General features: G+C 53.6%; 2 protein-coding genes across 2 annotated transcripts; both read left to right on the plus strand.

Moving 5' to 3' along the window:
- Nucleotides 1-3,948: 3,948 nt before the first annotated feature.
- Nucleotides 3,949-4,366, plus strand: BZA05DRAFT_386439 (uncharacterized protein). The gene has a single exon (XM_051482487.1). It carries the CDS (start codon nucleotides 4,024-4,026, stop codon nucleotides 4,339-4,341), a length of 318 nt encoding a protein of 105 aa, XP_051342841.1. The 5' UTR covers nucleotides 3,949-4,023; the 3' UTR covers nucleotides 4,342-4,366.
- Nucleotides 4,367-7,355: 2,989 nt separating this feature from the next.
- Nucleotides 7,356-13,162, plus strand: BZA05DRAFT_459933 (WSC domain-containing protein; the record flags this gene model as incomplete). Its single annotated transcript, XM_051487652.1, has 8 exons — nucleotides 7,356-7,440; nucleotides 7,498-7,934; nucleotides 7,992-8,198; nucleotides 8,250-8,570; nucleotides 8,622-10,415; nucleotides 10,463-11,682; nucleotides 12,073-12,370; nucleotides 12,467-13,162. The coding sequence occupies 8 exons, from the start codon at nucleotides 7,356-7,358 to the stop codon at nucleotides 13,151-13,153; spliced, it is 5,049 nt and encodes a 1,682-aa protein (XP_051342842.1). The 3' UTR covers nucleotides 13,154-13,162.
- Between the last annotated feature and the right edge of the window lie 815 nt (nucleotides 13,163-13,977).

Here is a 13,977-nt window from a genome sequence, read left to right on the forward strand (position 1 = left end):
AACTTATCGCATCCGAATCCGAGTCCCCGTTGCTGCTGCTGCTGCTTCTGCTGCTGCTGCTATCCTTCAACACCGGTCGTCCGCGGGCGGGTGCGATGCGGAGAGGAGGTGGGTTTGGGGTGGAGGAGTCGATGCGAAGGGTAGGAAGAGGGGCGGGGGTGGTGGTGGATGGGGTCACTGCTACTACAAAGCGACTCGGGTACGACTGGACTCTGGAGTCTGTCTGGCATGGAAGGTGGAGCAGCACACGCAAAATTAATCTCTCGTCTCAACTCACTCAAGCCCGTAAGAAGTATGTTCTCCCTGGTCGCTGTGAGCATTGGATGGCTACTCTACTTGGGTGCCTATAGTACAGTACGTAGCCAGTGAACTGTGCGGATGTTTCCCTTCGCTCTTCTCTGCCCTTCTCTTCTCTTCTCCCTCTAGGTATGCTTCGTCCGACCTCTCTCTTTCTCTCGTAACGGCTGCCTCCGGAGTCCAAGTGCCAAAGTCAAGCCACATGCCCAAAAATAACATCCTACGAAACGCGCAGTTCACTCAGCCAGTCGCGAGTCGCGACAGCACAGCTCAGCTCAGCACTCAGCGACAACTGTCGAGCACCCGATGGAACATCCGCGAAGCACAAGAGAAACCAGAGAAACCAGAGAAACAACCCCTCCACTGCGGTACTATACCCACCCAGTTTCCCATGTGCTCTCGAAGATTTCTTCGCCGTAAGTAGAGTACTCTATTCTCCAAAGTGAGACCAAAGTACCTCTAGCGCATCCCGCCTCCTCCGAAGCGAACGAAGGGGGGATCCGGTCGAGGGATGGAGGGTGGATGGTGGAATCTGGATGGATGAGTTGGCATAGTGCGGCGCGGCCAGCGACCAATCACGAGCAGCCGCTAGTTACTCTAAGTAGGGTATCCCGTCGCTCTTGCATCCAGATTGAAGGAAGGAAGCACGAGTCTCGTCCACAGGCCGGGCAGTGCGAGGTGGCGGGGGGAGGAACTGACTCTGGCAGTGGCCGTGGGAGTGAGCCTCAGCATCAGCGGGAATAAATCAAGATGCAGAGCAGCAAAGGCGGTGGGATGCCGTCATTCCGCATTCAACGTAACTAACGTGCGAGGAAAAAACTGGCAGAAGTGATTCTCCATCTCGTCGTCGCCGCGGTGATGTGCTGTCTTTGCTGTCGTGCTGCTGCGTGCTTCTTCGCATGATGGAAGGGCGGAAGGGAGGGAAGGCGGACGAATCTCATCGACGGCGACAGCGGCGGCGGACGGGCGGGGCGGGGCTAGGGTACGTAGGGTGGCTTCAACTGCTGCATGCGCCTGACTCGAGCGCACGCAGGTTCCCGCCGGGGAGGGGAAGGTCCTGCCGACGCGAAATACCCCTGACTGGAGCGGGCTTGTAAGCACTCTGCATATCTATATAGAAAAGTAGATACATCGAGGGGAGAAGACTCTCAGGACTGAGGAGAGGCGAGCAGCCGAGTGATGAGGTCTTTGATTCTCATGCCCGTGCCGTGTGCGATGTCGTGGATTCGATGATGCCGTGGTTAGTAGTTATTTGTGTCGGCGACTCGGTGACGGAGTCGCATCGCCGCGAAGGTCCTTCACGCGGTCGGTCGGTCGACTTGCCGAGCGAATTCGATGCGCGCCGTAAGGTTTCATCACTACATGTCACTCGGTTGAGGTACAGGAGAAATTACACAAGTGAATTGAAACAAGCACTGGGAAAAGACAGTAAACCAGTAGAGTAAAGGAGGCAAACGAACGAATCGCAAGGAAGCTGTTGCATGTTTCCAGCCTTTGGGGGATAATGTTGATTCCGACCGGTCAGCGGAGAGTCTGGCGGTCAGAGGTCATCGCCTGAAGCAGTGAGGACGTGGAGGACCATCTGGCAACTTTGGTAATAGGTAGACGACAGACCGATTGTATCTGAGAAGAGAGAAAACGACGATGTAAGAAAAAAAAGTGACACCTGTGTTCTTCAGGTGTCCTTCAAGAACCTCGCGAGTTGAATAGCGAGAGCGAACAACGATGAAAAGCAACGAAAACAATGAAAAAGCGACAATGAGAGCGATGAACAGAATATGAGAAAGCAAACAACCGGTCGACAAAATGAATAAGAGCTCTCTGAACGATTAAGCCACCGTAGTGGGTTTAGCCTCTGTCGGCGAACTTTCGCCGCTCGTGCATCTGCCATGCCCGCTCTCAAATCGAATGACAACAACCCTCTCCGCCCTCGGTCACACCCCCCAACGCAGCTGGTCTCAACGAGTCACAGTCTGTTCACAACTTCGAGCCCATCCGTCTCACCCAGGTCTGCAGCTCCGGGTTGAAACAGACGCGCCAAGGCGTCGTTTCCGCTGGGTCCCACACCACCTAACTATCACTCGCGACATGTCCTTCGCGTGGCCAGACCAAAGCCGTAAAAGCCTACTCCAGAGCCCCATGTGATTCTCAATGCCAGTCCTCCGATACCGACACACTCCGGACGAACCGAATCTTCCACCCGACTCATAAACACCTTGAAGGCACGGCGGTCCATCAGTCTTTTAAGTTTCAACAAATAAAACAACTCGTTGCAAGTTGATAGGCATGAATGCACCCCGAATACCGCAGCCAGCTGTTTTTGGAGATTTATTGTGGCCTGTGCTGACGTTTGAACACAGTCACGAATCGTCCCAACGATCCGGATCAGATCCATTCAAGGCGTTCGTTCAGGCGGCCTCGCCGGCTTCAAGATCTATGCATATATCTCTACTCTATGAGTACTTCCAAGCTCTAGGGCAGCACCGCCACTGCATCTATTTCCGTACCTCAAGCCCCACTGCCCCAGGCCCCAGGGTCCTCGGGGCAGTGATCGCTGATGATCCAAAGTTCAAACGCCCCAACACCAGTACGGTGCGACGCGTACATGTAGCTCCAAGCGCACCGTAATTACATAGGAACTTCGCGTCCCATCATCAGCCGATCCGCCCATCAAAATTTCACCAAATTCTCATCGACAGCGCGGTTGTTTCGAAACACCTTTCGCGTTTACTCTGGTGACGTACGCGTCGTCGCTCTGTCGCTCTACGCTGTCTAGTAAGAGTGGTTAGCTTCAGGACCCTGCAGTGCAGTGCTGTGCAGGGACTCTGGAGTTGGGACAAGCTTCATGACACCCCCCGCCCTCAGCCGCAACATCAGCCGTACGAGAACGGCTGAAACGCTGCCAAGCAGTCAGCGCACGTCCCCAGCTCCTCGATGCGACCGTAAGATTGCAAGGCCAGTGAACAGGACGGTCAACGGGAGGAGCGCCGCACCGGCGACGATCACAGGGGTTTATCTGAGCTGGACTGACTTGACTGGGCCTCGACCGTGGGGAGAGCGTCTTGTCTTGTCTTGTCTTGTCTTCCTCGTTACTCTACCTTCTCCAACCCAACGTGAGCTTCAGGTCAAGAGCGCGTTGAGATCTCGATAGTTATTCCCACTCGACCGACGGTTCAATAAAGTCCAAGTCCTGTCCTGTCCTGTCCTGTCAAAGCTGCTCCACGAAGACCGACCGACCGACGAATAGCGACCGCGATACCGAGATAGATCGCAAAGCGACGGAATCGATTTCCTACATATCTATCCCGCCTTTACCTTACCTTCCACGCGCATAGTTACTCTTCACTTCAGTCCGCACTCGCACTCGCACTCGCACTGCTCCTTCTCCCCGCTCACCCTCCTCGCCCACCACCACCTCACCAGCCCCCAGGCCGATTCTCAGCGCCTCGATACCCACAACCACCACCTCTCGCCTCTCATCGCCTCTCCTCTTAGCTCCCCTCTTCCCTCTCAGCTACCGTCTTCGCGACCGAGCCACCGAAGATGACGATACAAACCACGCAGCTCGCGACAATCCTCGCGTGCCTCCTGGGCGCAATCGCGTTCCTGGCGGTGGTGCTGTTGATCCTCAACCGAAGGAAAAAGAGAAATGACTCGAGGGGCAGGTTGGTGCCGTCTAGCGAAGTGTAGTCCACGTGATTGCGAGGGATTGCGGGTGTGGGATCAATGGGAAGGGATGGGAAGGGAAGGGAAGGGTGGATGGCGTTTGGAGTTTTGTTGTCTTTTCTTTTCTTTTCTAGTTTGGGCCATTGTTGTTCATTTTCTGGCGGGGGAGATGAGTGGGGAAGATGCAGGCGGGAGAGGAGGAGGGCGAGGGACCGTCCGGGTGGAGAGTTTGGCCCGGGTACCATGGCATCGGGTTATTTGCGATTTGTGGGATTATGGGATTGTATGGACAATATAGTATACCAGGCGTATTATTACTTTCGGAATTCACGGGGCTCGTCGAGCTGCATTTTCTTGCTTTACTATAGGACAGTATGATGGCCGCCCCGCGCCGGAGCGGAAGCGGAAGCGGCGATGTCTCACTCTCACAGGTGAATACTCGGGAGTCGGTAGAGTACATGCATTTAGCATACGATGGTGAATCAGTGATCTTCGGAACGACTGTGAAGTGCATATCTATTTCGACTGTCAGCTCGTCAGCTCGTCAGTTTGTCAGCGACTCTCCTGAGTCCTTTGTAGTCTGTACGGCACTCCATCCTCCATCCTCCATCCTGCATCCTCCATCCTCCATCCCACTGCGCTTATTCGATTATTGATGATTCGACGCCGAAGCGAGTAAGACTTCACTTCGCGATCCGGCGACGCTGTTCCGAATGCTCAAGTCTCACTCACTCACTCATGCATCTCCCCGAGCCAAGGTGGGACATACCTATCTCACTCGCCTCGCCTACTTGCCACACTGTAGAGTAGAGTATTGTACACTTGCCTCACTGTCCCTTGCGTCTTCGTTGTGGACGGGTTTGAACTCTGGGATACAGGTACCAGGGCTCCGTTAAACGTACTGTCGCGTGGCTAGGCGGAAGGCGGAAGGCTCGAGAGGCGTGGATGCTGCAACGCGCTACCTAGGCTTCTGGACGCGGACAGGAGGATACGCGGTGTTTGTCCTGCCGTGTTCTAGGTACTCCAACCAGGCCGTGTATTTGTACATAATAAGCTCACCACCATTACCTCTTCGCCATCTTGAAATTTGAATCTTGATTCCTGCCCCCGCCCCCTGTGTCGGACCGCTACATAAATACATGCATGAGGCGCAGCGGCGACAATATGGATTGCTTTATGTATGCCGATTCTTTCCAGCCGCTGCGGCCGCCAGCATGATATCATATCATAGATACAGCATGATACAGTATGATACAGCACTTTCCTCGCCCGCTCCCGCCTAGGAATTGATGTATGGATGTATGTATGCAGAGTACAACTGTAGCTCCGGCTTCGCTTGCTCTGGGTCTTGCGCTCGCTCTTGCTCTTGTGCTTGTGTTGCTGGCTGCTCACTTGCGCCTGTGCTCCGGAAAGAACATAGAATACCTACTGGTGGAAACATCGTGTTACGGTTCCCATGGGTAGGTCATGTATGCCGTGTGCGGATTCGAAGAGAGCACAATACATACCTCATACCTACATCATACGAGCATGCGAGCATTGCAATTGAAATTACCGGCGCGGCGATGATCTCAGCTGGCTGCTGCTGCTGCTGCTTCATGTACCCCATGTACCCCATGTACCCCACCCACCAGTACGTACGCAATATTGTACTCTACATCTCTCTCATCCTCTGCATACTCCATAGGCTCTTGTCCGTACGAAGTAACCGCCTATGTACAATGTACAATGTACAGCGATGGAACAGCCTGCAACCCCGCGAAAACTGCTCATGTCTCATGAGCAGCAAGTGCGGGCGCACGAAACGGTGGCTACCCGCGCCGAGAGCGAGCACTGGGAGGGCACATGTCTCACTTTTACTTTGTCGCCTCCCTGGGTCGGGGCCTGGGTCGGGGAAAGTAAGGCTGGAGCATGTGCGGTGTTGCGTGGGACAGTACGTGCTGGCGCACAGGTGGTCACTCGTTCGCTCCCTCGCCTGTGTGTGCGAGGGAAGAAGTTTGTTCCTGGATGTATGACCAGACCAGACTGTAAGCCTGGTATGGGGAAGAAGCCTGGTTGGCGATAACGGTGTTCGCTATGCTACGCAACGCTATTCATGTTGGCTGATGCGCGGATCGTAGCGGTTGCATCTATCCGGCCGGCGGGCTGAAGCTCGATGGACTCGGAGGGATGTATCATATATCGTCAGCGGAGAAACAGATGGTGTGTTCGGAACGAGGTAAACACTAGGAATTTGGGAGTGTTTCTTCACCTCGCCACTCTAAGACCACACCGGCAGGTGTGGAGTACTGGTAGAATGCGTCTGCCTTCCTGTTGCGTCTGTGGGAAATAATGGCCTGCTTGATGGGTGGGGGGCGTTATAGTTATGCTTAGGGAAAGAGAAAAAGGGATTAGAGAGGAGCCTTGGTGATGAGGCATGAAGGCTGCGGCGAGGCTGTTCGTCGGTGGAGGAAAGTGAATGTGTTCACACTTGGGACGGCTGCGGCAACAGCAGAGGAAGGCTGGAATGATCAGCGAGCGAGGCAGGGAACGGGCACCGGGGAAGGCGTCGACAAGCGCGAGCTTTGAATAGAATCCATTCGATGGCGAAACCGAGACTTGGAATCAACCGTCTGCAAGCGAAAGAGAAAACGCTCGTACATAGTTGACTTTGGCCACTCTTAAGGGACCATGTTGCACACACTCTGTGCCATATCTCCAAGCCACGGTGCGCATGAAGTCGTCTTCCTTCCCTCGTCAGATTCCGATTACATGGTTCTTTGGGACTTCCATCCTAAAATTGTTCTCTGTTCTCTGTGAAACCATAGAAGTGGACATGTGCACCGAACCCGGCAAAGTATAAGTTGAGTTGCATTTCATCCCGGACAGACAGACCGTACCTCCGATCTGACCTCTCTCAACACCGGGGTCATTGGATACCTCTACCTTCTGCCTTCTTATTTACACACAGTCATTCCTGTGGTGCTGGTTTTGAGAAACCTAGTTTTGGAATTTGATAAAGGACGGCGAAGATTGTCCCTTGAGTGGTTCGAGGCACCCTCCTCGAGGAGATACACCCACTTTTTGACGACTACGATACAATACGAGAGACGGAAGAATGATCATAGCTACAATGATGGCAGCGTCAAGCATCCGCAGCCTTTTGGGCCTTCTACTGCTGTGGTTCGTGGCGTGCCCGATGGTTATGGGTCTACATGAGACAGATACGATCACTAGTGCAGGTACGGAGTCATATCGTCGTTTCCCGGTTTATGTTCGCTGTACGAGTTCTGACGTTTATAGGAAGCAATACTAGAAGGTATATCCTCGCGGAACGGCGGCGGCGGCGATGCTCTTGATCGCGAACTGACTCTGACACCTACTTGCACAGTGGCCACCAGCCCAATCACAATATGGACCCCAATGTGGTCAAGTCAGGAAACTTCGATTTGATCTGGCGCACAAAGGGAAAGAGCAACTACAAAGGGTTCGCAGAGCGTGCGTAACGTTACTATGCCCTTCCCCGGATACGAAGCTGACAGACGGGGGACACAGAGTTCTACGCACAACCACTCATCTACACCCCGCCAGGCCACCGCCAATACGTCTACGCCGTGTCCCAGCACAACTATGTCTACCGCTTCGATGCCGTGACCGGCGAGCTCCTGAACTACCGGCAACTACACATCCCATTCCTAGTAGCCGACCTCGACGGCTGTAACGATATTTCGGACCTTATCGGTTCTACGGCCACCGGCGTTATTGATCCCAACAGGAACTCGTGGTTCGTCACGACGAAGACCTACGTCGACCAAAACAATCAGAACCGGCAGGGATTGGCAAACGGCAGATACTATATCCATGCATTGGATGTTATCACGCTGGAGGAGCAGCCAGGGTTTCCTATACCGCTTGAGGGTATTGTTGGGGACAATGCACCATGGAGGGTCTTTCAGAGCGGGAAGCACCATCAGCGTCCGGCTATGATACAGGTGTGTATGATCGCACAGGACTCCCGGTTTCCACGGCTTGCTGACTGATGTCCGTAGATGGGAGACTATGTCTACGCTGGGTTTGCCAGCCACTGCGTGCAGTACAACTTCACGGGATGGATCATGGGCTGGCATGCCGGTTCCGGAGAGCTAGTAAGCAGGTTTGCTACCGAAGGCGGAAGGGCTCCCGCGAAAGGCGGTGGCATCTGGATGAGCGGAGGTGGGCTCGCTAGTGATAATCCAGGGAGATTGTTCTTCGCCAGCGTATGTGCTCCCGTCTCAGTCATCCGGTGGGATACTGAACATCTCTTGTAGGGAAATGGATACGCCAACCAGCTGCAGGATGAACCAGTGCCGGGTCGCCAACCTCCAACCGCTTTGGAAGAAGCAGTCGCGAACATGGCTGTTCATGCGAATGGCAGTCTATCGACAACAGACTTCTTCGTCCCCTGGGAAAAGAATACCTTGGATGCTATGGACAAGGACTTGGGGACTTCGGGCTTTATCCTCCTCGAGCCAGGCGTGTTCTCGACCACAAAAGTACCGCGCATAGGATGTATCGCCGGTAAGACCGGGAAGTTTTATTTCCTTAACCTGGATGATCTCGGCGGTTATCAAATGGGCCCGAATCGGAAAGTGAGCAAGGACCCCACCGGAAATCGAGAACCAGATGCTGACTGAACGTAGGACGCTGTATTGCAAACCACCGTACTGCCAAATTCTGTCTTTGCCAGCGCTGGCACTTATCCGTTTGAAGGTGGCTATGTGTACGTCACACCAGTAGGCAACCCTACATATGCCTTCAAGTTCGGCCAAACTGCAGATGGAAATCCTATCTTCACGGAGGCGGGAAGAACCGCAGAGTCAGCGGCCGGAAGACAGGGCGTCGGCCATAGCTCTATCACAACTATGAACGGCGAGCCTGGAACCGGTATTTTGTGGATTGTTGATGTGGAGGGCGTTACTTTGAGGGCATATGGTACTGTTCCAGTGGATGGTGTTCTTCCCACCTACCGGCTTTTGAACAGCGACAGTCAGTCGAAATTCTCGCGTCCAGCGTTCGGGAATGGGAAAGTTTACGTCACATCGTCCACCGGTTATATCAGTGCTTTCGGCTCGCCGGTCAATATGCCACTGAATTGCTCTTCGCCGATCGAAGCCGGAACCGTCGGTATCGGTAACTCGTCGGTGGTCGGTGTCACCTGTGTAGCACTTGCCCCGGTTCAGGTTGACTCGGTTGATCTTGATTCACTCAACAATTTCTCCGTTTTGGATCTTCCTACGTTTCCCGTTACCATGGAAATCGGCAACAAAATCTCGTTCAAGTCCAACTTTACTCCGAAGTCTGTGGGGCCGTTGTCGACGAACATCAACATCCGCTCTACAAACCTAGCTACACAGAAATTTGCCTTGAATACGCCGGTCGTGATCCGCGGTAAAGCGATTTCTCAGAAGCCGGTCCTCAAGATTCAGCCTAATGTCCTTGCTTTTGGTGAACTTATCACAGGCGGTGAGCCATCGAGCCTCTCCTTCGCCATCAACAATGCCGGACTTTCTCCGCTGGAGATAACTTCATACAAATGGAGTTACAATAGCTCTTCCGGTCCTTTCTTCACTCCCAACACCACGGCGACGGTTGAAGCATTCACATTCACCCATCTTCCTAGCGTCGGTGGTGCTGTGCCGGCTGAAAGTGAACAAGTGGTTACCGTGCTTTTGAACCCTCCTAGCGACGGAAAATGGCAGCTTTTCCTGATCATCGGCACAAATGGTGGGACGATCACAGTGGGAATGTTTGGTACCTCGGGTGGTACGGCCAAGGCGAAGCTGGAGTGGCAACTGTCAAATGGCACTTGGATCGAATACAATAACGCATCTTTCGTTTTCGAAAATGGAACGTTCCGTGGCCAGCAGCAGTTCCGGAAGATGCGATTAACTAACATCGGTGGGACCACTCTTACCACGACCGTATCAAAACCGCCGATATCCGGCCCTCTGGCCGCGACTAACGCGTTGGGATCCATTGCCGAAGGCTCACAATTGACACCTGGAAAGTTTGAGGAGGCAACGATAATATGTTCGCCACCGAAAGGACAGGTTAATATCGACCCTGAGCTTCTCACCACCGTTTGGACTCTCAATAACAACGATCCATCGTTCGGAAAACATGTCATCAAATTCGAATGCACGGCTAAATCTCCGCAGGTCTGGGAAACCGATGAGAACGGCCAGGCGTATCACAGGTACATTGGGTGTTACCAGGACGGGGATCCTATTCGACGGATGGACACAATAGGGCATTCTACGGATACGAATACCAACTTGGAGTGTATGAGATCATGTGCCAAGAAGGGCTCCGGTGTATGGCCTTTCGTGGCGACTGAGTATCACCGGGAATGTTGGTGTGGAACGAGACTGCCGCCCAAGAAAGTCTCTGATTCGCAGTGCAACTTTCTGTGCTCCGGAGACTACAACCAATACGTATGATTACTCTCGAAGAGTCACTTTATATATGCTAACGGTAATAGTGTGGTGGTGCAGGTCAACTCATGAGTCTTTTCTACGACAGACGTTTGTGGACGCCGAGCAACATCACAACTACGACTTCAACAAACCCGTCTGCAACACCTACTCCTAATCCTTGGAAATATGTCGGATGCACTTCTGAAGGGACTAACGGCCGCGCTCTCACCGGTGGTGGCAAAGCCTCGCCTGATATGACGCCCAAAATCTGTCAGGATCATTGTAAATCACTCAGCCAACCTCTTGCCGGTATTGAGTATTCGCAAGAGTGTTACTGCGGCGCAGCTCTTTCCAATGGCGCAGCTCTCGGATCGAACAACTGTAACATGGAGTGTGCCGGAGATGTTTCGCAGATCTGCGGTGGACCTGGGGCTCTGAGTCTTTACAGATATGACCTAGATTCCATCCCTTCGAACGGGTCAGTTACCGCAACACCGACTGAGCCCCCAATGTCATCGTCTACTGTCTCGCAATCTTCGATCGCTACCCCAACCGGTGATCACGAATATTTAGGATGCGCAACCGAGGGGATCGGAGGCCGCGCACTTACTGGAGGCTTCAAGTTTTTCGACACCCTTACACCGGAGGACTGCCAGAATTACTGCAGATCACTCTCACTTCCTCTTTCTGGCATGGAGTATTCGAAGGAATGCTTCTGTGGGTCTTCCCTCGCCAACAACGCCAAGTTGGGTTCACCGAACTGCAAAATGCCGTGCGGTGGCGATGGAAGCAAAATCTGTGGAGGGCCCAATGCTCTGAGTGTTTACCGTTTTGTTCCTAAGGACTCTGGTAACGCTACAACCTCCAACACCTCCGGAACCGTAACCCCCACATCACCATCATCGATCATGGTATCTGCTACGCCCACAGCCAACCCGAACTACAAGTACCTCGGCTGTATAACCGAGGGGACCGGTGGGCGGGCGCTCACAGGCGGTTTTCTGTTCTTGGACACTATGACGCGCCAAAAGTGCCACGACCATTGCACGACACTCCAACTCAAGTACTCCGGGCTCGAGTATTCGCAGGAGTGTTTCTGCGGCAGCTCCCTGGAAAATGGTGCTGCGCTGGGTTCTCCAAATTGCAATATGCCGTGTGCAGGAAAGCTGGACGAGATCTGTGGTGGACCGGACGCGTTGAGCTGGTTTGAATACGTGCCGGTGTTGCTGCCCGAGCTGGGTTCTTCATCGGTAGCGGGGAGTTCGGTGGATGTCTCGGGGACTTCGTCGGCTACGGGAGTCACATCGTCAACTGGCGCTCCTTCGGCAACACCCCCTCCAGAACCTACCGAGGTGGGGTCCTCAGCGGATGCGTCTTCGGTACCGGCATCGTCATCCGCAGCACCTACCGTTGTGGAATCCTCAGTGGACGCGTCTTCGGTACCGGTATCACCCTCCGCGACACCGACGGAGGTGGAATCCTCAGCCGATGCATCTTCTGTACCGGCATTGTCATCCGCGGTCTCGTCTTTCGCCTCAGGCGAGTCAACGATGAGCTCAGAGACCGATGTGGTATCCTCTACAAAGGTCGTTCCTTCGTCCTCGGCCGATGCTTCAGCCATAACGCCTTCGCTTACAGAGGCTGTACCTTCGGGCACAGAGGCTGTACCTTTGAGCACAGAGGTTGTATTTTCGACTACAGAGGCTGTACCTTCGACTTCAGACCAAGACGACTTTCCGTCGGCGTCTATGTCTTCTTCGGCAGAGGGTGGGTCGCAAACAAATTTGGCGTCTTCTACAGAGCAAATAATTTCATCCTCGACGGATGTACCTTCGGAAACGCCTTCCGGTTCATTTTCGGAAATCGAATCCTCAACGGATACGGCATTCTCCACAGTGGACATCTCATCTTCCGTGGTCGACATGTCTACGGCGCCTTCTGCTACAGCAGGTGTGTCTTCGTCCGCAATAGATGTTTCTTCAGCACAAGAATCATCCTCCAAACAGCCGACCACGGTCCCAGAAATTTCAACAATATCTTCGGACGAACCATCTATCTCGCCCACCAAGGCCCTTTCATCACCCACGGAAGATACATTGGTAGCCCCCTCAACATCACCCACACCAGACATTGCAATCATCACCACAACGTCTTCTCTGGGATTGGACCAATCCTACCTCGGATGCGCCAGTGAAGGCATTGACGGCCGGGCACTCCCGCTTTACACCTTTCAGTCGGCAGTGCTGACACCGGCGCTCTGTCAAGAGCGCTGTAGAAACCTCTCGCTCCCACTCTCTGGCGTTGAGTATTCACGGGAATGCTACTGTGGCGTCGCACTCTCTCACAACGCCACACTCGGCTCGAGCGGATGCACGATGCCATGTGCCGGAGACTCGAGCAAAACCTGCGGTGGCTCCCGCGCACTCTCGGTTTACAACTGGACATCGTGGGAGCCTGCACCAGAGCTCTTCGGATGGGCCGATCTGGGGTGCTGGAGCGAGGCGGTTGGTGAAAGGGCGCTTATGGGCGATAAGGTGGTCATGAAGAATATGACTATGGGAATGTGCGTTGATTACTGCGATTTGAGGGGCTGGGAGTATGCGGGTGGTGAGCATGCGGGGGGATGTTATTGCGGGGACTCGCTGGCACCAACAGCACAGCAGTTGAAGAGGGAGAAGTGTGGAATGCTGTGTGCGGGTGGTGGAGGAGCGTGTGGTGGGAAGAGTCGGTTGAGCGTCTATATGAAGGAGGAGTGATACCTAAGGGGCCGTGGGACCTCGATGAGACTTGCTTGTACTTTTCGGTGTAATACTGCTTTTTGAATGATTGGTAGAATGGACACGAAATGGATTTTGATAGCACGATGAGATCGGTTCATGGGGGTGCACTCGGAAGATTCATAAATGCGCACTCGGAAAAAAGGACTCGACGATGGGAGCATCGATGAGAGCATCAACGGGAGCAGCGATTCAGATCGAGATCGAGATCGCGACCGCACAGTACCTGACGCCAAGCGATGGGCCAGCTGTCGGAGAAGATATAGTTCTCCCGCGAGCATGTACGCGTGCCACATCGTACAAACGCCCACTGCTACCGCCCCCAGCAGCAACCAACCCGCGCACCAAGTCAAATGTCATTCTCTCGCACAGCGGCCAGAGCAACAACGTTTGGCCAATGGCGTATGTATCTAACTCATGCATAGCTAGAGGTTAGACCTTTGCTCTGAAAGGAAGACGACCTCCGCGTATAACGTGGGGGGGTAGTAAGCCACGTTATACGTGTATAACTTGGGGCGGTAGTAGACCAAGTTATACTTCTTTGGTTATTTATTTGCTCTTCTGAAACCGTCTGTAGCCCGGTTACGGAGGCATGGGCCTTGGCCACGCATGTAGCACGTCTCTCACATGACATGCATGGCCAGGAGGAAAGACCTTTGCTCAATGCTCTCTCACAGGATTTCACAGCAAAGGAAGAAAACCTCCGCGTATAACCTGGGGGGATAGTAGGCCAGGTTACATGCGTATAACTCGGAAGTCATATTTTCTTTGTTTTTTTCTTCCTCGTCAACACGAAACCGTCT

This window comes from Tricharina praecox (assembly GCF_024521635.1).
Source record: "Tricharina praecox strain CBS 144465 chromosome Unknown BZA05scaffold_3, whole genome shotgun sequence".
Taxonomy (NCBI): Eukaryota; Fungi; Ascomycota; class Pezizomycetes; order Pezizales; family Pyronemataceae; genus Tricharina; species Tricharina praecox.

What these genes read in the sequence shown, in the direction of transcription:
- BZA05DRAFT_386439 (XM_051482487.1), top strand. Translation starts at nt 4,024, where the DNA reads ATGGGAAGGGATGGGAAGGGAAGGGAAGGGTGGATGGCGTTTGGAGTT.